This window comes from Botrytis deweyae (assembly GCF_014898535.1).
Source record: "Botrytis deweyae strain B1 chromosome Unknown BDEW_039, whole genome shotgun sequence".
Taxonomy (NCBI): domain Eukaryota; kingdom Fungi; phylum Ascomycota; class Leotiomycetes; order Helotiales; family Sclerotiniaceae; genus Botrytis; species Botrytis deweyae.
The window spans coordinates 137,889-165,510 of NW_024066246.1; the positions used below are offsets into that span (position 1 = coordinate 137,889).

At 43.7% G+C, this 27,622-nt stretch overlaps 7 protein-coding genes across 7 annotated transcripts; 5 read left to right on the top strand and 2 right to left on the bottom strand.

Annotated features, from left to right (window-relative positions):
• The first annotated feature begins 762 nt into the window (after positions 1 to 762).
• On the top strand, positions 763 to 3,105 carry EAE98_010693 (uncharacterized protein). The gene is made up of 6 exons (XM_038958314.1): positions 763 to 1,025; positions 1,093 to 1,150; positions 1,207 to 1,874; positions 1,932 to 2,072; positions 2,119 to 2,889; positions 2,940 to 3,105. Exons 1-6 carry the CDS (start codon positions 966 to 968, stop codon positions 3,072 to 3,074), a joined length of 1,833 nt encoding a protein of 610 aa, XP_038805320.1. The 5' UTR covers positions 763 to 965; the 3' UTR covers positions 3,075 to 3,105.
• A 684-nt stretch (positions 3,106 to 3,789) lies between these two features.
• EAE98_010694 (uncharacterized protein) lies at positions 3,790 to 4,895 on the top strand. Its single transcript, XM_038958315.1, has 2 exons — positions 3,790 to 4,439; positions 4,498 to 4,895. The coding sequence occupies exons 1-2, from the start codon at positions 3,989 to 3,991 to the stop codon at positions 4,869 to 4,871; spliced, it is 825 nt and encodes a 274-aa protein (XP_038805321.1). The 5' UTR covers positions 3,790 to 3,988; the 3' UTR covers positions 4,872 to 4,895.
• Positions 4,896 to 5,969: 1,074 nt separating this feature from the next.
• On the bottom strand, positions 5,970 to 7,858 carry EAE98_010695 (uncharacterized protein; the record flags this gene model as incomplete). The annotated part of the gene is made up of 3 exons (XM_038958316.1): positions 5,970 to 6,903; positions 6,963 to 7,048; positions 7,115 to 7,858. The coding sequence occupies 3 exons, from the start codon at positions 7,856 to 7,858 to the stop codon at positions 5,970 to 5,972; spliced, it is 1,764 nt and encodes a 587-aa protein (XP_038805322.1).
• Positions 7,859 to 13,184: 5,326 nt separating this feature from the next.
• Positions 13,185 to 19,738, top strand: EAE98_010696 (uncharacterized protein; the record flags this gene model as incomplete). The annotated part of the gene is made up of 3 exons (XM_038958317.1): positions 13,185 to 13,462; positions 13,526 to 19,634; positions 19,694 to 19,738. 3 exons carry the CDS (start codon positions 13,185 to 13,187, stop codon positions 19,736 to 19,738), a joined length of 6,432 nt encoding a protein of 2,143 aa, XP_038805323.1.
• A 2,371-nt stretch (positions 19,739 to 22,109) lies between these two features.
• On the bottom strand, positions 22,110 to 22,707 carry EAE98_010697 (uncharacterized protein; the record flags this gene model as incomplete). Its single annotated transcript, XM_038958318.1, has 2 exons — positions 22,110 to 22,573; positions 22,698 to 22,707. The coding sequence occupies 2 exons, from the start codon at positions 22,705 to 22,707 to the stop codon at positions 22,110 to 22,112; spliced, it is 474 nt and encodes a 157-aa protein (XP_038805324.1).
• A 1,010-nt stretch (positions 22,708 to 23,717) lies between these two features.
• On the top strand, positions 23,718 to 25,317 carry EAE98_010698 (uncharacterized protein; the record flags this gene model as incomplete). Its single annotated transcript, XM_038958319.1, has 2 exons — positions 23,718 to 23,838; positions 24,047 to 25,317. The coding sequence occupies 2 exons, from the start codon at positions 23,718 to 23,720 to the stop codon at positions 25,315 to 25,317; spliced, it is 1,392 nt and encodes a 463-aa protein (XP_038805325.1).
• A 458-nt stretch (positions 25,318 to 25,775) lies between these two features.
• Positions 25,776 to 27,335, top strand: EAE98_010699 (uncharacterized protein; the record flags this gene model as incomplete). The annotated part of the gene is made up of 1 exon (XM_038958320.1): positions 25,776 to 27,335. One exon carries the CDS (start codon positions 25,776 to 25,778, stop codon positions 27,333 to 27,335), a length of 1,560 nt encoding a protein of 519 aa, XP_038805326.1.
• Between the last annotated feature and the right edge of the window lie 287 nt (positions 27,336 to 27,622).

Here is a 27,622-nt window from a genome sequence, read left to right on the forward strand (position 1 = left end):
TCCATCAGCACGGTAGATATTGCACTCGAGTAAAGTCTGCTCAATGCTATACGGCCATTCCTTCTAAGCAAAAGATATGGAACAAGCAACTTGGAAATTTTGAGAAATGGTTAACAGTTTTCACGTGATGGCTGGCTGCATTGACGATGTGTGTTCTGTTGTCGTTCCATCCAAAGTCACAACCCGTGCGAGAAGGATCGAAGTTAACCCTTCCAATCACTTCAGGAGTGTTTCTCTGGAGGCATAGTTGTCACATTTTAGGGACTTCCAAATAGAATTCTGGGTTTATGTTTATGTGATATTTAGTTCCAACTCTTTCATAGCCACTATCATCAACTCTGTCATCGACTAGCCCAGATTTCCCTGGTGTTTCGGGCGTTGAAGAAGATTCATTTTTACTTCAAGGTCAACTATTGTCAACTCTCTCATCATTCTAGAAATTCTAATGATGTTCCAATGTTCTGCAAAGGTCCGGGCGTTGGTCTTCATCTGGCTTAAGAGCAAAATTTGCCAAAATTTGAAACATCTTACGATTCGAAACAAGTCTTCAGACAGATAAGGGTTAACTTTATCATTGGATGATGTCGTTGAGGGACCACGCTTCTGTCTCATATGAGGTTGAGATCTCGTGTGGTTGGCTTATGGTAACCGCCTTACTGATATTCGTCTGTCATTTCTTGCCCGTAACCTTGTATGTTTATGCGGAAAATCATCAAAGCATCTTTTGAAGAACTGCCACACTTTTTCTATTCACGGGCAGGGCGAAACAACTGATGTGATTATCTTGAAAGAGATTAGACTCTTGGCAGTTGCAGCACATCAGCTCGCAATACAATTATCAAACCTATTTATTAACTAACTGCCATTACCTCGCATCATATTTGCACCGCAAAGGGGAATCATTGCGACCGGTGAAATTTCGACAGCTATTCAAGTCCAGGTTCAGAATTTTGGACGATCTCGTCATGGTCAACACGGGAAAACCATCGAAAGGATGCTACTTATGTAGAGCGAGGCGGATCAAGGTATGTTTTCTCGCTTCGACAAACCAGCATCAAAGTATGGAGCATTAGTTTCTAATCATTATTTCAGTGCGATGAGGGTAAGCCTTCATGTATGAGATGTCACAAGTCAAAACGAGAATGTCCTGGTATGGTGTTGTTCCAGTACACATGATCTATCTGTCATTAATAATCACAATAATAGGCTATCGCGATGAGTTTGAGCTCAAACTTAGAGATCAAACCAAAGCCACCAAGCGAAAGTCTTCAACGTCTTTCGATACTACTGTTCCAACTTTCACAGTAGACTCACATAGCTACCAATTTGGCCAAAGTAGAAATGACCGACCGACGAAAAGGAGAATGAATACCTCGGACAATGGAATCATTTACAGAACTAGCGATTCCATTAACGATACAACCACAAACTTATTTTATATATCTTCATACGCTGATTATGGTTCAGCGGAACCAACCATGCCGATATCACCAGTCTCAGAGATCGAGAATGAGCTGCCCTGGTCACCCAAAACTGTTATCCCTCGTGAATTCTCGCCCCCGATCGATCAACAAGCCACTTGCTTCTTCTTGTCTAATTTTGTTCTTCTTCCACGAGGACACACGGCCAAAGGAAATCTCGATTTCCTCATACCACTCGTATATGGCAGCTCAAGAGAAACCTCACTTGTGCTTGCTTTAAATGCCGTAGCACTCGTGGCTTTCGCGAATCAACCAAATGCTAGAAAGCTCCTACCTCTAGCTGATAGGCAATATGTAACGGCTTTAAATCAAATCAACAACGATCTACAAGATGTACATAAAGCAAAGGAAGATGCAACCTTGGCAGCGGTGTTCTTGTTGTCCTTCTACGAGGTAAAATGGCTTTAGATCTTGGTATTCCTTCATACACAATGCTTACTCTGGGACTAGCAAATAAGCTCTCATTCTATGTCCATAAGTGGATGGGAGTCTCATATCAATGGAGCTGTAGCACTAGTGAAAGCTCGAGGCAAAAGCCAGCTCGATACAAAGATCGGACGCTCTTTATTTGATGCAGTCAGAACGCATATGGTAATTTTTTGATATCAACGAATGAAACATAGCTAATTGTTTGTAGACTATCGAGTGTATCAGCCGTTCGAAGGATGTTGAGGAAGGCATCGACTGGTGGACATCTTTTGCATCAGAGGATAAAGTACAACATGACGTATCAGTGCTCAATCTCAAAGTTGCAGACTTACGCGCAGAAACCCACAGGATCTGTGCCCTTGAAGGACATACCACAGAAAACATCGAGAAGGTACTCAACCACATGAAGAAAGCAGAACGTATCGAAAAAGAATACGTCGACTGGTATTCTAATCTTCCTGAAGAATGGACACCCAAAGTGGCGGCTTGGGTTGATGATACAGTGGAGAAAGACCTGGAATTCACAGCTTGTTATCCAGGAAGAGTTGATGTATACGGCGAGCTGTGGATGGCTACTACGCATAATATTGTACGCGCCTCGAGATTATTCATCCTAACCACTATTCTACGATGCACCGCATGGATCACTGCCGACCTCGATTACAAACTCACACCGGAATACGTGAAAGTTTCGCGTCAAGCAAGTGTATTAATTGAGGATATCGTGTCTAGCATCCCATTTTTCTTCGGCTGGAAAGCACCAGATGCCGAATTTCCCCTATCCGACAACTCATATTTCCCTTGTGGCAACGATAGCAAAATAAGTGGCAAGGGTGTAACGGGCGTGTGGGCTATATGGCCAGTGTTTGCAGCGGCGGCATCTGATTTCGCGACTAGTTCTCAACGATTATGGCTAAGAGGACGACTGAAATATATTGCGGAACATTTGGGGATTCGTCAAGCAGAGGTGTTACTCCAGGTATGTCGGCCTCTTTCCTTTCTAATTAATATGTTAATTAATCTTCGCAGCTGCCAACTCGTTATCCCTCAACTTTCATATATAGAGATAAGATCAAGATTGAAGACCTGAAAAGGACCAAGATGGCCAGTATGGTCGGAGGAAATTATTCATCGATGTGCGGAACTCCTGCGATGAGTTCTTAATTTGGATTCCCCTTGTATCAATGATTGTACACTACAATTTCTTTCTCTGTTACTTATTACTTTACAATATAATTTTCTTTACTCGAAAGGAATAAGAATGACCCATTGACATATCAATACATATCAATTTGTTGCACCAATCGAATCGGCTGATAGTTCCCGCACAAAATTGATACAGAGCGGATAACGACACGAGCGGTAGATTACCTATAGAACCTTATCCGACCCGATCAGCTATCCGACAGGCACACGTCCATTTATGGTACATCTTGCTGTCCTTGTCCAAAAGGCGTAAAAGTTGTAGGCAACAATAGTTACTGGCTCCCTCGTATATTTTCCCTTCCATTCCTTCTTCACCGTACTAGGATGGGAAACGGAGATGTGAATTCCTGTGCCGTACAGGGTAGAGGATTCTACCCCAACGGACGTCCGGTGTGTTTGTCTTGAACCAACAAGTTTGTATTTTGGGAATGGAAGCAAGCATGAGAGTGACGACCTATCCGATTTTCGTCAATGACTCGCAAGAAGTGAGAATGCGTGGATATGTATGTATTCTTATCAGACAACTGTCATTGCATACTGGGCAAAGGGTCATTTGTAGCGAATAAAGTATCATTATCACGTGTTTATAGATTTCGAACATCAAATACAATGAAAAAACGAGTCTTATTTACTTGTCATTTCAGCACAGTCAAGCAGATCGAGACTACGAGTACATTGCGGTTGATTTCTGATGAGATATCTTCTCAAATCACGTGCGGCTATCTCCCCGACATGTGGGCCGCATCTCTATCCGCTTGAAGCTATAGATGGGCATGGAAAGAACTCCGTTCAGCACAAAATAAACAACTCCATCTAATAAAAAGAAACATCTCGAAAGTTGTTTGAAATAAATCCGATTCTGCACCTCCATCATGCCCTTCATCACCTTAAACCAAAAATCAATCTTCTACACCCTCATCCCGCAAACTGAAAATCTCCAGAACCCGGTAACTACACTCTTCATCCACGGGCTGGGTTCCTCGTCTACTTTCTACCATACTGTTATTCCCTCCCTCTCTAGTGTCTCAACATGTATTGCTCTCGACACGCCCGGATCCGGATTATCTTCTCTCGGCGATTCGAATTCCCCACAAACTGTAGCGTCGATTGTCGATGATGCAATTGCACTTCTCGATGCACTTTCCGAAACAGCAGTTGAGGGAAAAGTCTGGGTGGTGGGCCACTCGATGGGTGGGATTATTGCGTGTGAGCTTGCTATTCGATATGCACAAAGAGTTGAGGGGTTGGTTTTGATAGGACCGGTGGTGCCAAGTCCAGTTTTAACAGAGGTTTTTGAGAAGAGGATTGAAACGATTAGGAAAGGTATGAGAGTTTTCTTGTTTTGGAATTGGAGGTTAAAACAGGTTACTGATTGTGCTAGATGGGCTTGAACCGCTCGCCAATTCGATACCAGAGGCTGCTACAGGCGCTCAAGCTTCGTCTACCCAGAAAGCTTTTATCAGGAGTTTGATCCTCGGGACTAGTACCCAGGGCTACATATCATCATGTGAAGTTATTGCTTCGGCTAGTAGACCGGATTATGCTAAAATTGACGTACCGATGATGATCCTAGCTGGTAGTGAAGATAAGACGGCTTCGTATGAGGGGTGTAAAATGATTCATGATGAAGCGGGTGTGACTGCACAGAAGAAATGTGTTAGGGTTCTTCCAGGGATGGGACATTGGCATGCTATTGAGGCGCCGGAATCTGTGGCAAAGGAGTTCAAGCAATTTGTTGATAGTTTCAATAATTAAGTGAAATTAGATAAGACAGGGAAACAAGAATGGTGTTCCTAGCACGTCTTGTTCAGTTTGGTTTGATATCTTGTGATTTATCTTTTGTAATGTGTCATTGCGTGGAATAGTATGATTAGGCTGGTTGCAGAGCCAGGATTATGGAAACTTTGTTGCATTTCATTCATGTGTCATTGTACTGGCTGGATACTGCAGTAGATCTGAACATGAGACTCACTGTGATGGAGAAGAAAGACAAGTTGCCAGATACATAGCCACAAAACTAGAAATTTAACATCTGGCACAGTTTCATATATTCATTGTGGTCAAGCCTACCAGTTCTCTCACACATTGCTATGCCGGTTTAATGGTAATGCAGTGCACTGCCTGTGCTCGATAAGCCAACTCGACGATTTTCTCGGAACTGCGTGAATATCAAACCCCGTCAAGTTCTATCTCAGTCTCGATGCATCCTTCAAGCTCATGTTTCACTTGATAGACCTCAAAATATGCCTGAGAGCTTTCGTCGGTGTCCGGATAGCCAGGCAGCGATAGTAATGGAGTTGGTTGATCGGTGTCGGATAATGTCCGAGATTTATCATCGATGTCAGGATAGGTAGGTGGCGAGTGTAATGCGGTCGGTTGATTGCCTGCTCGTTTCAAGTGTTGCGAGGAAGGGTCAGAACTTGGAAGACTTGGAAGTTGAAGTTCTAGAAGTGGACAATCGTACCATAGGAGCGAAGGATAGGGCGTCATTTTGGAATCTACGACTAGTATTGGAGAGGAGAGATTTCTATGTTTTTGGAACCCATTTCCGAAGCTTTGGAGAGCTCCTGCTTGTGGACCTTTGATGACCATCGCGTCGTTTATGATTTAAATAGATTGTGTATGTGTGTATTCCAGTTTTGTTATTTATGAAAATATTGTCGAGTGAAGTATTCTCATAGTGGTGCATGCATTTTGAATATCAAGTTACGTTCTCTTAGAGCTTGTAAATTATAAGCATGAGCCTATGTAATAAAACTAAAATTACAATTGAAATCGGTCCCGCCGTTACTTTTAGAAAATTTAAACCCCACCTGATATTTGCAAACCACACACATTCCACTCATCTAATTCTCACATAAACTCTTCAACATTAGCCCCTACACCTCCTGATTTTTCCGCCCAAGAAGTAGCACGCGGTGGTCTCGTGGGCATTCCATCTTCAGATCCTCCAACCCTGAAAGCATACAACACTACATCCTCACTTGGACTCTCAACCTGTGTTCCGAAAATCTCTCCCCTAGTACTCATACTTAAATCTGCAATTGCTGCAGATACCTTCTCAGCTGAAGATATAGGAATATTAGTATCCAATCCTATCACGACATTCCCATACAATTTCTCATATAGACTTGAGCGTGGGCGTAATTTTCCCTCATCTCCCGATCCATCAACGAGTTTCTCTTCATCATCCTCCGATTTCACGGTATATGATCCTGCGCTTCCTTGAGCAGTAGGACCACCTGTTCCATTTGGAACCCAGAATCTCAAATCCACACGTAAAAATAGATATCCATACACAACTATAATCTCAAGCATAAATCCAGTAGTATAGAAAACGGGTTTGCTAAATAGATGACTAGGTGCACTGATTGGTTTCTCAATCACAGCTCCTAGAAGACGTGTAATTGCTCCAGTGACTAGAAGTGCAGTAGCGAGCATAAGAACTATCGGCTTCATTCTAAATCTGCCGGCGCCGAATTTTTCGACAGGAGTAGAAGATGGAATTGCGGTAGCAAGAGTGACAAAGATAGCTGGGAACAGCGAAAGAAAAAGTGTCCAGCATGAACCAAATAAGAGGAGGTTCTTCGTTGTTTCAAGAGAGCGAGGATTGAGAGTGAAAAAACTGATGGTGAGAGAGATGATGTTCCAGAATATGATAAAGGGGACGGATATCAAGATCGCGAGGAAAGCTTTCGAGACGATGGGATTCCAGCCGATATTTGGATGGGTAGCGCGGAGGATTCGTTGGGTGAAAATTACGTTTACGGCGAAGAGAACGACGACTCTGTTTGTTCATCAGTACTGAAATTCCATAATTGGTTTGGAAATGGTAAGATTACTTACCCGGCATTTTCAAAAATCAAAGCTGCAACAACAATACTATTATTCTCCGGACGAAATGCCCACACAATTCTCATGATACAAGTCACCTATTCGTAAGTCAGCACTCAATTCACTTGATGCCCATTGAGCGACATTCGTATTTTACAACTTACATTCCTAACCATACAGAAATCAAAAATCATGTCCGAGATAACAAACTTATGTCCCCTCTTCGAGTTAATTTCATGTCTGATGAAATGTGATGCAGCTCCCACAATAAACAATATCAGAAACACAACTGTAATCGGTACATCGACGTTTTTATTCGGGATCCCTCCAAGAATTGCTGCGACGGGAGAGAAAGGTCCGACCTTTGGTTGGGTAATTGAAGGTTTCATTGGATCTAGTTGTGCGCCTTGCAGAGCCGGAGATGCGGCAGGTGGTTTGTCTTCAGAGGGTGAGTTTAGCCCTGCTTGTTTGGCTGTTCCTGTTGTTCCTTTATCTGTGCTGGTGCTGGAAGTGGAGGGCTCGCTTGGTATACTTGAGGAAGTCATTTGTGATTGTGCGGTGACGGTTTCTGTTGTGGTTATCTCTATCGTTGTCGTTGCTTGAGGCTCAACTGCAGCTGGAGCAGCTGCCTGTGTTGTGGTGACCTCTATTGTTACTGTTCCTTGAGGTTGCGCGGCAGCTGGAGCAGCGGCTTGTGTAATTGCTGACATTATTTGCTCTGTAGAAACTGATCTTAAAGATGTCGACTGTGTGAATGTTCCATTAGGAGATGTGGGGGAGATGGCTGGTATAGGCGACGCTATAGTACTCATGGTCATTTGCCGCGAGGAAGAAAGTCTTGCCGTAGATTGAGCCATCGTTGCCAGCGACGGCGCTGTTGTAGCTTGTTGTGATTGATTATTCCCCATGTTGACTGTATATTAGATGCACCTGGCAATAACTCTAGAAATGAAAGAAAATAAGATTTGTACAAGAATGTATTATTTTGACAGATGTCAACGTTTTACATGAGCTTGGCTATCTGACTATATCAATGTGGACACTGTACCATTCCACTCGTCACCGCATCGGTGCTTCCCCTCATATCTCTCTCACAACTGGAGTCCGGATCCCATTCAAAATGTTTCCCGAGTAAAAGAAACATCCGTGAAATGCTCGCATCCCCAAGTATCACAATGATGAGTCCTTCGGCATCGACCTAGATTCAACACATTTCCAGGATGACCTCGAAGTTTTCAAAAGGGATAGGTCGACAATTCCTCGCTAGAAGAAGCCCTGGTCTTTGATACCCCTCGCAACTCCGCGTTTCAAAAAGAATGACTAAGATACCTCGCAACCTCTTACATTGACAGGTTTGACATGTCAGTGAGCGAACATGAGCTGGGACATGATGTGCCACGATGTGAGTTCCTGACTTGACATCTGTCAGTTCGTGAGAAAGATAACCATGGTGTCAGTTGGCGGCATAATCCACTAACTATCAACTCTGAGTCCGGGATTAAGGGAACATTGAAAATTCGTTTAGAACTCCGGTTTATTTGATCCCGCTAAACAGTGGCCTTGCAACTGAATTCCATGAATTTGCTTCCTCCACAATGTTCGGCCGAAAATAGAACTTTGTGAACCACACCACCAGCACATGTTGGTCTGCAGTTTTCCCTTGGCAGATTATTTGTAGCAATACTGCGGGATTTTTCTTTACGATTGAAAGAAATCACTTCAAGAAAACGGGATTGTCCTTGCGATTGAGAGATTAATAGGTTATGAGTTCACATTGCTGCCCACTTCCAAGCAGTCCATGCCATCGAACTAAATTCGAACGTAGCTTTCTTCACAAAAACAATTTTTGAGATTCAAAATTGACTTAGCATAAGCCTCAATATTTCCCCAGAATTAAATTCAATCCTTCTAGAAAACAAACTAATCGTACTGAATTGCCACTTCGATCATACAAAATGAAGAGGCTCAAGCCACAGAGAGATAAATGCTTTTGCCGATTATTACTCAGTCGTGTCCGAGAGTCGGGATTTCGTTTCAAAATTTCGTATTCAATTTCCGTTACCACCCAAACGAGAATTACGACCTTAGACTGCGCTTGGATGTTTCCCAAAATGGAAAGATAATTTTTCCAAAATGTCCGCAAAAAGAATTACACACAGGGAATAGAAACGGGAATGTAAGCAAGGGTCTCGCTGAAATATATACGCAAGATGCTGACGAGAAACTATAGCCTCTTGACCAAAACACAGGGTATTTGTATCGGCTGTCTTTCAATCAGGCTGTTGAGGCTGTGTAGAAATCTTTCCGTGCTGAAGGAAAATGTGGAACAATCTTTTGCGAATATCGATCAAGTCCGTGCCAAAATTCACAGCGCTTTTGATAGTAAAGTTCGAATGCGAGCAATAATGACGGCGGCTGAGTACACCAAGAAAGCTTTCTCAGACATTTATGTAAGATTGGCATATTATCGTGGTGAACTTGCTCTCGGGCAAATTGATGAATCATACATTTGATATTAGAGTATCTGATGCTAATGATGCCTTAGAGCTTCCCTTCCATGTTGATGTCAATCTCACGTGCAGTTAGGTCTTATATAGCATGATGCCTGTCTCGAGTGTTGCCTGCACACAGGACAATTCTTGCGTGTTTATCATCAAGATCCTCGAAGTTATACATAAAAACTTATGCGTGCAAACCACAATTTCAGCCTCACCTGTGTCAGGATATGACACGTAAGTAGGTATGCAAATCAATTCTCGCTGCACCTGAGTTGAGATGACACCTAAGCATGCAAATCACAATTCTAGCTTCATCTGTATCGATTTGACACATTGGGGACTTCTATACTACTGTACTAGCGATCATGATCACCTACTTGGCTATGATGAACTATCACATACTAGGAAACATCTTTCCTGAGCCTTCTATCTGCTTGCAATATCATATGAGACTCGTTATTATGAGATGGTTATCAACTTTGCAAGAGCGTCTTCTCAATGAACCTGCAGCTTGTCGCATGATGCATTCTTCGGGAACTTTCTGTCTGTTCGCAAAGCCATATTATGCTGATTATGATGAGACGATTCTCGGGAGTGACTTTGCTCTGGACTTGCAGCCTATTGTGTGATGAATTCTTCCGCATATCTCTGTGAATTCCGAGTATCAAAATAAACTCTTATTATGATGAGATGGCTTTCCTATAGACTCTGACTTTGAGCCGTGTTTGACAGCGTGTACCTGCAGCCATCATGAATGCATGAATACATCAATGGTTCACGCCAATATCTTGGATTCTCAATATCAGTCCTTGGGAACTCGATTGTCGGTAAACCAGTGAAAATAGACAATACATGTGCACAGTAGAACGTCGGCCTTAATCAGCACTGAAAAGGTGATGGAAGAAGGTTCACAGAAAAGCAAAGTGTGCATTAGTCTGTGTGTGAGATTCATGAGCTCACCTCGATCAATTTGGTCGTTACTCAGATCAACGGGAAAGTTTTATGAGGATGGCTGGAGTGTCGGTTGTTGATTATCAGTCTAGTACCCAACTAGTGCGGCTGTCAGAGCAGTCTCGCATAGTTCGGATACCATCGTATGCATAGCGTGAATCTTGCCGAAACCCCATCCAGCCTAGAAAATATATATTCTATTACCGGCAGAACCGTGGTTTTAAAGCCACCTCTTGTGAATAATCGAGTCATCATTGGTTGTGAATTTTGACTCAAAGTTTAGCTAGGAGTTACACTTTTAACCAACAGAACAAGGCTGCACGGGAGAGCGGTAGGATAGGCAGCATAAGAATGTAAAGTTCGTAATTCAGTCCGCCATCAATCCATCGGGTCGAGAACGCTCTCAAATGACATGTATGGAACCAATCAACCATACCGATCAACCCTCAGTCACTCATCCTGGGTCCGACATTGACGTGTTGCTCACCGGCAATCCGAGTCCCGCCGTCTCCGGAAATATTTCACCATTAGATTTTTGACACGCGCTTGAAGTTCTACTCGCATACTAACATAAATCATCGAAGTGCGATCTTTCCGGTGGAAGTCTGCCTTTAGCACAAACCGCTAATCGATAAAGTGACGGTGGGACCCTAGCCTGGACACTAAGTTTCGCTTCCTCTGTTTTTGCCTTACTCCTTGTACATTTGCATCCTAATCATGGTTGCCAAGCTTGGAGATCTGTGTAGTTCAAGCCAAATCTTAAACTCTTCGGACCAGCCCTAAGGCTGACTCGAGAAAGGATTTTCGGCTGAGGTTTTAACTAAATCAAGGCAAGTAAAAACTCATAAACAAATCTGTAGGCTGTAGAACGTTGCATGTGGCTTTGAAACAAACAATCAATCACCTACAAGTTATGCCGCCTGGGCACCTAGAGAGTGCCGCGATACTTTTCTTTCGTAGTGTACTGGTAAACTCACTTGTCCCAGTACAGGGCAAATTCCAGCCTCCAAATTGAAATATGTTAACCATCACGAATATAGCCCGCAGAAATTCGATGTGGCGAAGCAGATTTATTAATTCATTCTCCAAGCGGTATCTCCTAGATTGAAAAAATATAATCGGTCGTTAAAAATTCATTTGTTTCGTATTGCGAAGAGGGTCAAAACATGCCGTTTTTGGGGGTGGGGGTTTCAAAGATCTGTCTGTTTCAAAAATTAATGAGAAATATTTGATACAACTCGCATCATTTAGCATCATGCAACCTCACCATAATACCAGCGGTGATTTGTGGAACGTAGAGCTTGCCTTGTCGACTTATCGAACAGAAGCTGTACTGAACAAAATCCCCGTAACATCCATCACATGCCAGTAACCATTCTTTGGAAACTGTTCAATTCCGACACAAGACTAACCTTCTGTCAAATACACATCGTATTTGTTTGTGGCAATATTTAAAATGAAAGGGATGCTTTACCTGAGCAATGTCCAAACATCCATCACTCGATAGACGATGACTAACTCGGGACCGATAACAATTCTTTTGCTGAGAATAGATAATTGCGGTGATGACCTAATTACTCGGTGCTCTCACATTCAAGCGGTCTATTTGAAAAAGGAAATTCAAGAGGCTTAACAAAACCCATTGGTTCCACGCATCTGGGAACTAAAGATTTATCGTGAAAGATATTCTGTTTCTGGTCGCGAACCAATGAGCGTAAGCAATGCAAATCCAGAAAAAGAAATCTCAAAGCTTATCTTCCTTAATCCTTGATGATCTGCGTGGCCTGCCGGGCCATTAGCGCAACAAACATGAGCAAACCTGTAAAGAAGAAACGAAACTATGATTAGGTACTCGAGTAGTGACAACTTAGACTACTTAGCACTGCACTGTAATCGGTGGTACCAAAGCGTCAGAATTGTCCGCCTTTTCCAAAACGGGGATCCGTGCAGGGGTAACTCTGCCAAATCATCTCTTATGCTATGATCGACGTTTAGCGGAACAAGGAAACATCAATAGCTGGAAACCAATACACGACTGCATCGACTTGATTCTCCCATTAACATGCAAGAAGTGTGCAGTTGTAAGTGTAGGGTACTGTTAGACAGTGTTTGCTCAGTCGAGCAGAATTGAGAATGACACTTGCAGCTCTTTGATAAGAACGTATCTAATCAATCCCCACTTCTTTACAACGTTTAAGCCTCTTCAAGAATGAGCTAGCGTAGTCATAGTCTCTAGCAAGGTTTGTCAGTGCAAACATCAGTCTCTCTACGATGCTTCTCGCAAGCAATCAAGGGCGTCGAAGTTCGACCACACTTTTCCGTGTTTCAAGTCATCTTTCGATAGTCTCATGTAAACCTGACTTTTGCCCGGCACGTCAATTTAGGATCGAGATTCTGATCGCCAATAATGGTACCTCTTTTGATTACGAGGAGCTAGCGTCACCGAAGAGCTTGAGCGCCCAGAATCTTACTGTAATATTCCCAAAGAGTTGACGGGGTTGGTGCACTATCGTGAACTTCTACCATGTGGATAAGGTAGGTGCAGTTGAAACAAGACGTAGGGTTAAAAATACATGGCTTCCGAAAAAGTATCTATGACCATGTGAAGATCTCAACTTGTATATATGTATACTGTCAGGTACTCGTGGAATTAGATATCGCACTTTCGTTCTCCTGACTTTCCATCCAGCATTCGTTCTTCATTCCAACCTACTAATCTTTTCCAATACTTCACCGACTCCAAGCACCTCCATAGTAATAGCGCGGGTCGCATAATTTTTTCAAGATGGATGTTATATTATTCGGAGATCAAACTGCAGACTGCCAGTCATTCCTCAAGAAAGCACTTCGTCGCAAGAACTGTCCTATCCTAAGCACCTTTTTAGAACAGGCCCATGCCGCCCTTCAAGATGAACTTTCATCCCTTCCATCAACTGCCCGACAACATGTTGCTGTTTTCTCAAGTGTTTCCGAGTTCACTGAGCGATATTTCGAGGCCGACCACCCGGACTTGGCAGTCGAAAGCGCCATTACTTGCTTGGCTCAATTGACACATTTTATTGGGTATGTCAAGAATTTTGTAGAGTCAATTGACCAAGAATACTTGAGCTGACCTATCTCTCCTAGATTCTTCGAGGAGAACCCACTTGCATACTTAGAGCCTTCTAGCACTGAAGTACTTGCAGTGTGCACTGGGCTACTTGCCGCATCCGCAGTTGCATCATGCAAATCGCTTACATCTCTTATTCCCCTAGCTGTGCAAGCAGTACGCATTGCCTTCAGGCTGGGATCAAGAGTTGCAGCAGTTGGAAACCAATTGGAAACCGCGAGTGATAGACAAAAGACCTGGTCAACAATCGTAATGGGCACAAGTCCAGAGGCAGCAGAGCATGCTTTGGCGGAGTTTAATGAGTCAAGGGGACTTGTCCAATCAACAAGATTGTACATCAGTGCCATTGGTACCTCCTCGATCACAATCAGTGGAACACCTACCCTCCGAGCACAGTTTTTTGAGAATTGCGAGGCATTCCAAAATCTTCAACGACGCGAAATCAGCATTCGAGGGCCATATCATGCTGCCCACCTTTATAATCCACAAGACATCGAAAGAATTTTGTCACCATCAATTGTGGAAAGCTTGAGCAGCTATTCATCAGTCTTGCCACTTGTTGGAACCCCTGCACACAAGGAAAGTATACCAACAGTCGACCTGTTCAGAAACTCCATTATGGAAATTTTGGCAGAGCAGGTGAAATGGGACCGATTGGTGAAACTGGCTGTTGCAGACGTTCGGGAATCTGAACAAACCGAAGTCAGAGTTCTTGCCATGGGACCAACTGCTCTCGGAAATAGCCTCGTCTCGGGACTCAAGAATGCCGGTAGCTTCAAACTCTCGATGGAAGACCACATTTCTTACTCCATGCAAAACACCATTCCAAGAGGAATGGTTGGTAGAATGTCCGAGTCCAAGATTGCAATCGTCGGAATGTCGGGTCGATTCCCCAATTCGGCTGACCATGAAGCATTCTGGGCACTCCTCGAACAGGGTCTTGACGTCCATAGAGAAATTCCCGCCAACCGATTCGATGCCAAATTACACTGCGACCCCTCCGGAAAAGGAAAGAATAAGTCGCATTCTCCATTTGGTTGTTTCATCGACGAGCCAGGAAAATTCGACCCTCGATTCTTCAATATGTCACCACGAGAAGCCATGCAAACTGATCCAATGCAGAGATTGGCCATCTCCACTGCCTATGAGGCAATGGAAATGTCTGGATTCGTCAGAGACAGAACTCCTTCCACCCAAGCACATAGAATTGGTACCTTTTATGGTCAGACTTCTGATGATTGGCGTGAGATCAACGCCGCTCAAGACATTGACACATATTATATCACTGGTGGTGTTCGAGCTTTCGGACCTGGTAGAATTAACTACCACTTCGGCTTCAGTGGTCCATCATACAGCGTGGACACCGCCTGCTCCAGTAGTATGGCAGCTATAAATTTAGCAGTCACTTCATTACGTGCTGGTGACTGCGATACTGTATTCGCTGGTGGTATGAATGTCATGACGAATCCAGACATATTCTCTGGTTTGTCGAAGGGTCAATTCTTGTCAAAGACTGGGTCTTGTAAGACTTATGATGACGGCGCTGATGGCTATTGCCGTGGTGATGGTGTTGTCACTCTTATTCTGAAGCGACTTGACGATGCAGTGGCCGATCAGGATCCAATTCTTGGAGTCATTGCTGGTATCGCAACAAATCACAGTGCGGAAGCCATTTCCATAACTCATCCTCATGCAGGCGCGCAAAAGTTTTTGTTCCAGAAAGTTATGGACGAAGCTAGAGTAGACATTCGAGACGTCAAGTACGTAGAAATGCACGGAACGGGAACTCAAGCAGGAGATGGCGTAGAGATGGACAGTGTTTCTTCCATTTTTGCACCATCGAACAATCTACGCCGCCGTCTTGATCAACCACTATTTGTAGGCTCAGTCAAGTCTAACGTTGGACACGGAGAAGCTGTTTCAGGTGCAACTGCTTTGGTAAAGATCATGATGATGCTCAAGAAGAGTATGATTCCACCACATTGCGGAATCAAGACGAGAATCAACCAGACATTCCCCAAGGATTTGAAAGATAGAAATCTCAATATGGCTTTCAAGCCAACACCGTTCCCTAGACCTACGAATGGGAAGCGATATGTCTTCATGAACAACTTCAGTGCCGCAGGTGGTAACACCGCCACTTTGCTCGAAGATGCACCAATTCGACAGCTGGAAGGTTCTGACCCAAGAACATCGCAGGTTGTAATCGTGACAGCGAAATCTCTTGCATCATTCAGAAACAATGTTCAAAAGATCCTCAACTGGTCAAGAGATCAACCTAGCTCATGCCTTCCAAGTCTTGCATACACCACATCTGCACGTCGTTACCACTACCAATATCGTATTGCAGTTGATGCCAAGGACTTGCAAAGCGTTCAAAATGCTTTGAGCGCTTATACAGATGGTCCCCACGCTCCAGTATCGAATGTTAAGCCAAGAGTTGCTTTTATTTTCACCGGTCAAGGATCCCACTACCTTGGAATGGCCAAGGCCTTCTTCTGTGATATAGAGCAATTCCGCAATGATGTCGAGGACTTTGATCAAATGGCCCAAGCCCAGGGCTTCCCATCTTTCATTGGCCTCGTTGATGGAAGCATCACCGACCTTAGCGTTGCTTCCCCAGTCATGACTCAATTGGCCATTCTTTGTGTAGAGATAGCTGTTGCAGCACTTTGGCAATCATGGGGAATCGAGCCATCCGCCGTTGTTGGACACTCTCTCGGAGAGTATGCAGCTCTTCAGGTTGCTGGCGTGATCTCCACACATGATGCTATTGCTTTAGTCGGCAATCGTGCTCAGCTGTTGGTTTCAAAGTGCACTGCGGGTAGCCATGGCATGTTAGCAGTTCGGGCAGGCTTTGCTGCTGTCGAGCCTTACTTGTCAGACATCGAATGTGAGAAGGCCTGCATCAACGGACCTGAGGAAACAGTGTTCTCGGGTACTGTTGAGAACATGAACCGTCTTAAGGAGGTCTTGAGCGCACAAGGCTTCAAGAACACCATGCTCAATGTTCCATACGCCTTCCACTCCGCTCAAGTCGAGCCCATTTTAGATTCTTTCATCCAATCTGCTAAACCAGCTGTTTTCCATCAGCCAAGAATCCCAGTTATGTCAACACTTCTTGGAAACGTCGTTGAGGATTCAGGTGTCTTTGGTCCAGAGTATCTTGCTAGACATTGCAGAGAAAGTGTCGACTTCTTAGGGGGTGTCACTTCTGCCATGAACAATGAAATCATTGACGAAAAGACCTTGTTTGTTGAAATTGGCCCACACCCAATCTGTTCCAACATGGTTAAAGCAATCATCGGTACAAGGGCCATCACTGTTCCATCACTAAGCAGAAATGCCGACGCATGGACAACGACAGCCACCAGTTTGGCAACTCTCTTCAACTCTGGTCTCGACTTCAATTGGAACGAGTATCATGCCAATTTCAAGAGCGCACATGAGGTCCTCGATTTACCTTCTTATTCTTACGATGATAAGGTTTATTGGATCGACTATCGCGGAAACTGGTGTCTTACTAAAGGCGACACGCAAATGATCGCGCCTGCAGAAGTACGACCAACCTTCTCGACAACTACCGTGCAAAAGATTCTCTCCGAGGTTGTTGATGAGGATAACGTTAATGTTGTCGCGGAGTCTGACCTTATGGAACCAAAGCTTCGGGCCGCCATTTCTGGTCACTTGGTTCATGGCCAACCACTCTTCCCATCATCCATCTATGGTGATATGGCTTTGACTATCTGCGATTATGCACTTAAGCTCGCTCAGCCAGATGCGAAATCTGTTGGTTTCAATGTCGGAAGTATGGAAACCCATAAGCCATTGGTTCTCGATAAGAACGCCAAAACTCACATCCTTCAAATTGAGACCAAGCTTGATCTTACTCATCGACGCGGAACCGTCAACTTCCGCACATTCGGAACAGATGGAAAGCCAGTTGAACAAACCAAGTGTGAAGTGACTCTTGAGGATTCATCATCATGGTTGAAAGATTGGGACCGTCGCAAGTTCCTTGTTCAAGGACGAATTGAGACTTTGATGAGCCACAAAGAGGTTCACAAGGTTCAAAGAGGAATGGCGTACAAATTATTTGGCGCTCTTGTCGACTACGCTCAACAATATCGTGGAATGGATGAAGTATATCTTTGGAGTGAACAATGTGAGGCAACCGCCAAAGTACAATTCCAAACATCAGAAAATGATGGCAAGTTCTTCATGAGTCCATACTGGATCGACAGTGTTTGCCACATTTCCGGATTCATCATGAATGCCAACGATGCTGTCGATTCCACCAAGCACGTCTATATTTCGCACGGATGGGAGTCGATGAGATTCGCCAAGAACATGTCAGCCGACAAAGAGTACAGATCTTACATCAAGATGCAGAAGGTACCAGGTGGTGGCGAGATGGTTGCTGGTGATGTATACGTCTTTGAAGGGGATGAAATCATCGCAGTCGTTGGTGGTATCAAATTCCAGCGCGTACCCCGCACTCTTCTTCAGACGCTACTTGCACCAAAAGCTATTCCAGCTCGTGGTGGTGCCAAAGCAGCTCCAGCTCCAACCAAAGCCGTTGCATCTAAACCATCAAAGGCTGTCTCCAAGCCTGATCTCAAAATTGTCAGTAAACCAGTTTCAAGGGGTATCTTCTCCAAAGCATTGGCAATCATGGCTGAGGAGATCGGATGCGATGTCGATGAGTTGGCAGGCCCGATGAGATTCTCTGATATGGGCGTCGACTCACTTCTTGGTCTGAGCATTTCTGGCCGATTCCGTGAAGATCTTGAGATTGACTTCCAGAGCAGTGTCTTTGAACATGAGCCTACTGTAGACCATCTCAAAGCTTACATGACGAGATTCGAAGACGATAACAGTGCTGAAAGTTCAGGAATGTCTACCCCGGAAATGGTTTCTAGCCGTTCGAGCGAAATTGGGGATGACGGGTTTGATCTAGTTGAAAGCGACCCTGAAAGCTCTGCCGTCGATGGTGATGGAGATAGCGAGAATGCAATAATCATTCAAATAATCAGATCTACCATTGCGGAGGAGATGGGCGTTGAGATTGAGGAGATAACTGATAACACAGATCTGGCTACAATGGGTATGGATTCTCTCATGAGTTTGAGCATCTTGGGTGCGCTCAGAGAGAAGACTGGCCTGAATCTGAGTTCCGAGCTATTGGTCGAGAACACCAGCGTGGAAAAGATTGAAACAACTTTGGGTCTGAGAGCAGCCAAGCAGCCAAAGGTTGTTGAGGTTAAGAAGACAACAAAGGTTACCAAGGTGACTTCCACATCAGCATCAGTACAACAAGCTGCTCCAACTCAAGTTGCCAAACCTATCAATGTATCCCAGTACCCTCCATCGAAGTCTATCCTTTTGCAAGGTAATCCAAAGACCGCAACTCGCACACTTTTCCTTCTTCCAGATGGTTCTGGTGTCGCTTCTTCGTATGCCCCGCTTCCTCAAATCGACCAAGATCTAGCTGTGTTTGGTCTCAATTGCCCTTTCATGAAAGACCCCACAGATTTCAATATCGGTGTCCCAGCAGTCACTCAGATTTACCTCGCCGAAATCCAGCGTCGTCAACCACATGGACCATATCTCCTTGGAGGCTGGTCTGCCGGAGGTGTCCTTGCGTACGAATGTACCCGCCAGTTGATCGCAAAGGGTGAGAAGGTCGAGAAACTCGTCTTGATCGATTCACCATTCCCTATTGGACTTGAGGCCTTACCAGCTTCCTTCCATCAATATTGTGCCAAGGTTGGTCTTCTTGGCGATGGTGGACTTGAGTCATTGCCAAAATGGCTCCTTCCCCATTTCTTCTCCACCGTACGCGAACTCACTGCCTACTCTGATCACTTGGGATCTCTTCCATCCATCAACACTGTCAACATGCCACAAACCATCGCCATCTGGGCTCGTGATGGTATTGTCCACAAGGAAGATGACCTTAAGCCAGAGTGGGATCCCAAGGTGAGGATGCCCAACTCCATGGACTGGTTGACCCATGATCGCAAAGATCTCGGGCACAATGGATGGGAGAAGTTAGTCGGAGAGGGAAACATCAAATGTATGAGCACAGGTGGAAATCATTTCACGATGATGAGAGATCCAATCGTAAGTTAATTCTCTGAAGTTCAATGTATGTGGGGTAATTTGCTGACTAATCATCACAGACAAACGATTTGGCCAAGCTCGTGAAGCAAGCTCTGAAGATGTAAAATCAACTTTTATATCATGGCACAATTGCCTTTAGATTTCATGTTTTTTCCTTATAATTAGTATTATTATCTTGGGTTTTTGGTATCGGCTGGGAAGGAGTTTACTTTTACAATTGCATATGATCCATAATCCTTCACGATTCAACGCGTTTTGCACGTATACGGCGTACTTTGGGGGATTCAAGCGAAAAAACAAATCGCTCTTGTTCTTTTAGAAAATTTCTTATAGTAGAAACTTTAGATAGTATAGAATTTCTGGTTTCATGATATACTTATATATTAGCTCCCATTTCCGTTGTGATGTTGAATGCATTCCTCCCGTATTCGAAAACCTTCGCTTCGACTTTATACACTGAGTCTGGTTGTTGTCAATATCATGTCCACGTGAGAAAAGTTTTATTTATTCTCAACTTCCTTTGCGCTTTGAATTGTTATATTTGATTAAGCCGCATCACCAGAAGTAAGATTCATAAGAGTCCGGTCGCATGCCAGAGACTGTGGGAAGTCGACCATAAACCTCGAAAGTTCATGAGTTTCGGAAATTTGAGATTGGCTGGTTAGTATCCAGGCTTCTGTTTACCATCTTCATTTTCGCGGAAGATAATCTTCGAAGGTAAGAATCATGCTGAATAAACGCTGTGTAGTGATGCACATGGTATCTGGCCAACTCATTTTAGTTTCCAATCGAAAGAATATGGGAGTAAAAAGAGCTGGAGTTTTCATAAACCAAGGAAATATATATCTCTCTCTCTTAATTTCAAGACTGGAATCATTCACACGTCGATTAATTCTCGGGCTGCTAACAGAAAGTTCAGATTCAGCCCGATGATAATTGAATTCCACGCCATCACTTCTCATACCGTCGCAAAGCTTCAGCTAAGACTGGACAGTACATTTTGAGCCAAAGTGAATATCTAGAAAGCCTCTCTGATTGAACCCTCACGTCAGAATCACTCAAATTTGCTCTCATAAGTCTACAAATCCCTTGCATAGCTCAAATACTCGTGCTCGGATATCTACATAGTACATACTCACTGGACATTCCTCTTAAGCTGAGTGTGCACAACTTTAACACTTCAGTCGGTTAAAAGGCCAAAGAAATTATACCCTTCAGCATGCAGCCATGCAAATCCCACAGAACAGCCATCTACATATCAAGCTCGAGAGGCCTAAATTCAAACATCTCTTGAAATCCTCATACTTAGCCGATTCGGGCTATACATTTGATATTCTTCGCAATACGAAACTTTCTATTTACTTTCCTCACCGTACAAATACCGCAAATCATAACTCTACTATATATCGATATCGAAGACTAGGTGTCTAGCATGAGGACAAAGCTTGGCTATCAACACTGGCGATGACGATATTTGGATAGACAAAATTTGTCATCGATATTCTATTAAGGACTAGCTACTAGAGACGATCATTCCAGTCGAGTGATCATTACTACACAGTACATTTATATGATTCAGAACCCTCCTTCACTCAGTCCATCAGATCTAAGAAGAAATAGGATAGAACAAGCAGCCCCGAATATGAATCAATTGACCGAGTATGGTAACCATTCAATAGACACCGAGCAGAATTGATAGAATGCAACACTTACTTTTTCCTCCCCGCGCAACAGAGCATCTGACTTAAGAATTCGAAACATGCCATGTAGAACTACGATACAGCATGTACATCCCAGAGTAGATCAGGGGTTCAGATCGTGCACACCATAATGGCGGGTCAGTTCCCGCCTCGGGAATCTTGCATGCACCTACCATTCCTCTCCATCTCTTATGTTGCACGTCTAAAGATTATTTACTTCACCCTCTCCACCAATCGGTCTTGATTGCGAAATTTCAACCCCTTACTATAATCTTCACGATACCTGGAGATTTTTGTTGCACGTCTAAACATTGTTTACTTCTATTTACTTTGGATGATTAAACCAATCATCGTCCACAATTTCTTCCGAATACTTTAAAGTAAAGAAAATGTATAGCCCTAGAAGGCAAAGATTGTTTCTACTATTCGCTGGCACGGCTGGCAGCTGTAACTAGATGCCACTAATGATGAAGTGGGGTAGTAAGAGGTAAATCAGTGGGTACACCGCTCTTTGTACAACTCGGTGAGGGGTGCTTGTTGGTCATTGCTTTAAGAGGGTGGTGATCAATGAGCACGGGGAAAGGTGGAATCGCGAAAGAGATCACGAATGAATTGATATGTAACGATGCGTGGCAAAAAGTTTCGCTGGTGCAAACAAACAACATGAAACACGAACAAAAAAGAAATGTAAAGGGTACCAAAACCGCATGAATACTGATGAAACACATCAAGCACAACTGTCAAGTTCTAGCTATTGTAGAATTCAGGGAATGAATCAAGCATCCCCACAATACCCAAGAAACTCCCTCACCACTCCTTTGCCAACCGAAAGAACTCCTCTAAGCCTACCTAGGTACTCAACCTTCACAACAAGTTTCTTTCCACCGATACCCTCTTTCAACAAATCAAAAAACTTTTGCGCACTTGCAATACCCCCTTGTATAATCGCTACCGGCGAAGCGGTAACCAAATACTTCTTCTCCAAAGCATCTTTCAAGAAATCGTTGAAAAATGACGCACTCACATCTTGAGCATTAGTGCCAAGAAGAGCAGCCACGGACTTGGAGACTTTAACGTCTTCAAGGTTTGGGTATTCTTCTGGCCAAGGAAGAGTCAAGCCAGGTTTGCTCTTACTATGCCCCGTAGCCGATAGAATATCAGCCGAGACTTGAGACGTATCATTCTCTGTGATGGCGTCAAATCCAATTGTGAGATAAACACCCAAAGTGTCAACTTCCCCTACAATATTTTTTTACAGCCTCCGGATGCCAGTATTCGAAAGTAGCAGTTGCACCAACAGATTTAAGGCACTCGTGATGTTTCTTACTAGCCGTCGCGAAGACTTTACATCACGCCAGATTACCAAGTTGCATGATGGCAGTCCCCACAGGAGACGCTCCTCCAAAACTTACATTCCTTCATTTATCTTCTCCCCCTTTCCAAGGATTCTCGAAAAGTCCAGTAGCAGATAGAACCCCAAGGCATCCGTAGCCATAGCCTTGGGAAAAGTACTCGCATCCTCAAAGCTCAAATCATCCGGAATGTTCGTCGTTGCAGTTTTTCTACACAATTGCCGAGCCCCATGATATATTTTGTCATTGTAGATAACTGCCGCGAATCTAGTGACTCTTTCTCCGACTTCAAATTTCGTAATAGAGGAACCGACGGATTTGATAGTGTCTGAAAAGTCACTGCCGAGGACGTTGGGATAGGAAGTGACGAAGAGATTTTAGGCTTCGATTTTCAAATCGACCGGGTTGGCAGCTAATGCATAAGTGCGAATGAGGACCTCGTCGAGGGCAGGGTCAAGTTTAGGTCGGTGTTCAATAGTAATTTGGCTTTTGTCGTCTTGGCTAAGGTATCTCGAGGGTACTGAGGTCGACTTGAAATTGAGGAGCAAGATGCATATGGTGTTTTTTTCCATTACTAGAGCTCTGGTAGAGATATATTATTCTACAACAAGAGGTCATCGCCATACCATTGTGGGCATACTGAACATACCTCGCCGCAAGCACGCGTCATGTTTTATGATACACCATCATATCTACAAGAACCGTGTGCTCTAGCCTGCGTAATAGTAATCCAAATGCTAAGAAGCAGCTACGAATCCCATACTTAACCGCTGAAGTCCACGGAATTTTCCCCACAGAATGGATTAACTCCGTTGACATAGGTAATCAGATAATCACGGGTTTGTGACTAGGGCTAGTGGTTGAGGTAACATCACGTGAAGCCAGACTAGTCCTCTAGTATTATCTAGTGCCAAATTGAGTTTATACTGCAATTATAAAATCTGTCTATTACCAATACCTAACTCAGTACCATAACGAAAAGAACTTTGGATCTGTTACCTGGTATCGATACAAACGACTGACAAAACATCATGGATATTCCGCGCGAAAACGACCCTTTGATATGGACCAAGGAGGCCCAAACTTTCCAAAGCATATTGAATGACGTGAAGAAAGCTACGAACAAGAGTCATAGAAAGTTTCTTCAAACAAGTAAGACCTGTCCAAAGAACTTTCTTTGCAAAATAATGTACCAATTTTAGTCATCGCTAACGAATGATCAATACAGTCCATGCTAGAGATATAGTCACTCGTACTCAAGACTTGGTGACAACTATACAGCTTAAACTTTCTTGTGAGCGGGAAAGAAGAATTTCTCATAGAAATGATGGAATCAGTCTATTGAAAGTTTACTATTTAGAAAGGAGATCCATCTTGAGGTCTCAACGACACTCGCGTGACGCTCAGCCCGAGAAGATGTATGATCTGTCTCAGAAGATGATGGAGCAGCATAAAAGATTGGTGTCGAATGAAAGAAAGATAAACGAAGTAGAGAATATGGAGGAAATGGCCCGAATCGCGATGAAGAATCTTTCTTACCGCGCCAAACACTCTTTCAAGAGTAAGAAAAATCTTCCTAGGGTGCTACTGAAGTCCCGACCTTGTCACACTTGCACAAGAGGCAGAGAACAGAAATTCAATGAGGGAGTATTACCCAACCTTTATTTCCAGCGGGTATTATCAGACCGTGGAAAGTCGAGGTCTCAGAGAACATTGCTGAAAGCCCAAAGACAAAGGCGAAAAGATCAACTGACGTTTTTACCCGGTCCACACGTGATCAATCTCTTCGAAAGAATTCGGCCTCATTCCCCGAATGCGGTCCCTCTGGACCAGAAGATAGCCCAATCAAGTTTGCCCCAAGATCCGACGAACAAATTTCCCAAGTTCACAAGTCTGCCGCTTGAACTTCGTCGAATGATATGGAAGGCTGCACTTCTGGAAGGTCGCCAGATCTTTGCAGACGATTGGGAAATTGGAACATGGCATCTCCTACCATTACTTGGGGTGTCTAATTCTAAGAATTCCCTCCAATTGGCATGCAAAGAATCACATGAAGTTGTACAAGAACGTTATACGTTTGTATTCCAACCAATGAGTGATTGGAAGGTGGCACAAGACCCTGAAAACGTTACCGCACTTAATCTTCTACCTTTCAACCCGGACATAGATATCGTACATACATACTTATGGTTAGAGGAGAGGGACACTTGGGAACATGAATTATCGGGGCTTACTCCAGTCAAGCATCTGTCGCTGGATGGCGAATATTTATATGATATAGACGCAATCGAACGTATAGAAGCTGCATGTCCAAATCTCGAAATTCTGACAATTAGAGTCGAGGGAAATGATTTCTTTCGGGACCTCGTTGGATATGATCCCCGTGTCGACCTTGAATGCATAGAGATGAATTCCAGTTTCCTTGACAATCTAGCAGCCAGAATATCCAATGAAATGTGTTCTTGGAAGTCACAGCGCATTAGAGCATTAAGAGACAAGTACAATAGACACACAGAGCTTTTCGATCGCACCAAGGGAGGAAACTCTGAGTATTGGAAGCGGGTGAACATGAGGGTCGTTTTGTTACAGAAGCCAGTTTGCAGTTGGCCAAGGCGACATCGTATGTACTAAGGAGGATATAGGTACCTTTGATGTTTTAATATGTTCGATATAACGAAACAAGGTGGATTCTTATCTTGGGGTCAACAGGGCGTGAAGAGGAAGGATTTGAAATATGAGGTGTTTTCATTTGAATTGTATATCTTGATACCTAGCGATGGAAAGATGATTGGATATGGAATTCAAATGTTAAGCTAAGTATCTTGATTCGAAATAGATTCTTGTATTGGATTATTGAATAGCAATTGTAATGTATGGTGAAAATCTCCAAGCAAAGAAGCAGGAGTTCATTGAACACTGTTCCGCCGCACTCTGTCGTAAAGCCACAGAAGCCACAGCAGCCACACATGAATCAATCTACCAAGGCTGAATCATAGCCTCATCAACTTTTTCTAAATCAAACCTCTCCCTCATCTAGAAATCATTCATCTAGGGACTCACTATTTCTTTTCTCATATATGTTATATAATATGCCACTCTTCACTCTTCCCATATCTGATACATCTCAAACATCTGCCACCACTCCTCAAGTCCATTTCGCGCCTCTCTCTATACGATCCCAAAAACGAAAACGACGCGATAGCGATAGCGATCAAGATGACGAGTACAATAATGATTATATTGCGAACACAAATACCAATTCAGGAAAGGGAAAGGAAACAGATGATGGAGGAACGTCATACCCTTCTGCCGAAAATACAAATCCATTGAGTTTAACGCCCGCAGAGGTGATGCAATATCGATTAGCTGGCTTGGGACTCGATAAAGAATTACCATCCAAAATTGGCGTTAAGAATTGGCCGCATAGAGGTTTACCTTCTAGATATTCTGTAACTTCCGACGATCGCGACTCTGCTGTAAAATCTCGAGACGGTGAAGACGAGGATTCCGAAGAAGAATCCGCCAAAAGTCGGAGAGAAAGGGAAAGACGTAAGAAGGAAGAAAAGAAGACTGGGAGGTCGAATTTGAAGATTCAACATTTAAGTGTATTGGTTGCGATTATGATGAGGAATTTGGAAGAGGGTGATATGGAGAGGGCAGGACGGGCTTGGAGTTTACTTTTACGGATGCAGATTGCGGGGAAAGGAATTGAGATTAGGAAGACCGGATTTTGGGGGATCGGAGCTGAGTTACTGATGAGAGGTGTGACGAATAAACAGAGAAAGGAATGGTGGGAAGAGGATACAGGAGAAGGGAGTGGTGATGATGGGAATAGCAATGACGGAGAACCAAAGGAGGGAGAGGAAGACGGAAAAGGGGAAGACAAGGGAGGCGAAGAAAAAAGATATGGTACAGCTGAAGGACTTCTCAAAGTAAAAGATTATTACGAACGTCTTATTCTACAGTATCCTTACAAACGACAATTCCACGGTTCAGTTACTGCGCTCGATTTCTGGCCTGCGATGCTTGGGTGCGAAATTTATGGAATACAATTTGAGCACAAAGATGGTTTACGAAAGATTGCCAAGAAAGCAGAGAAGGACGAAGATGGAGATATAAGTGATAGTGACATCAGTGAAGAAGAAGAAGACATGGATGATAACGACGAAGAAGGAGACCCAGGGGATAAAGCATTCTTAACCCATCAACGTCGCCAAGACCGTCTCCATAAACGACGAAAAGAAAAGCGCTGGGAAGAAAGAGATGAAGTTCGACGAGCCGCATTAGTAGCCACAGAATTGGTAGCTCAAAGAATGGATGAACTGATGACGACACCTCCATACTCTGATTCTAAAGTCCTGCTTCGTCTCAGAGGAATGGTAGCTCTATATGTTGGAAATCTATGTGTACCAGAAAAATGGGAAGGTGATGAGGAATGGTTGGGTAAAATGAGAGGGGGAGCGATGGAAGCTGATAGAAGGTTTCTGGGACGACAACGAGAGGCAGAGGTTAGAAGGGGAATGGAGAAGAGGGAAGATGAGAGGAGGAGGGCTAGAGGCTTGTTTGGAAAGATTGGAGTCGAGTGGGATGATGGGGATGAGGGCATGGATTTGGATATGACCTTGGAGGGGTATGAAGGAGATGAATAATCTGGGATTGACATAGCAAAATCAAGGAGTCCTGGTATAGGTGGAGTTTTATTAGGATAGATACCCCTTTTATCTTTATTTTCTTTTCGTTAGGGTCTCGTAACTATTTTGATTTACGGAAATGTATCTTCATATTGATCAATTACTTTCTCACCGACTTATCTCGAGGTTTCTTTCGTCGGTGTACATTACTTTAGTTCACTGATCTTCCATAAGGCTATGAAGGTTTACTAGTCAAGAGACCGTAGTTGATTTACATGGACGTTTAAGAATATATCATTTCAATA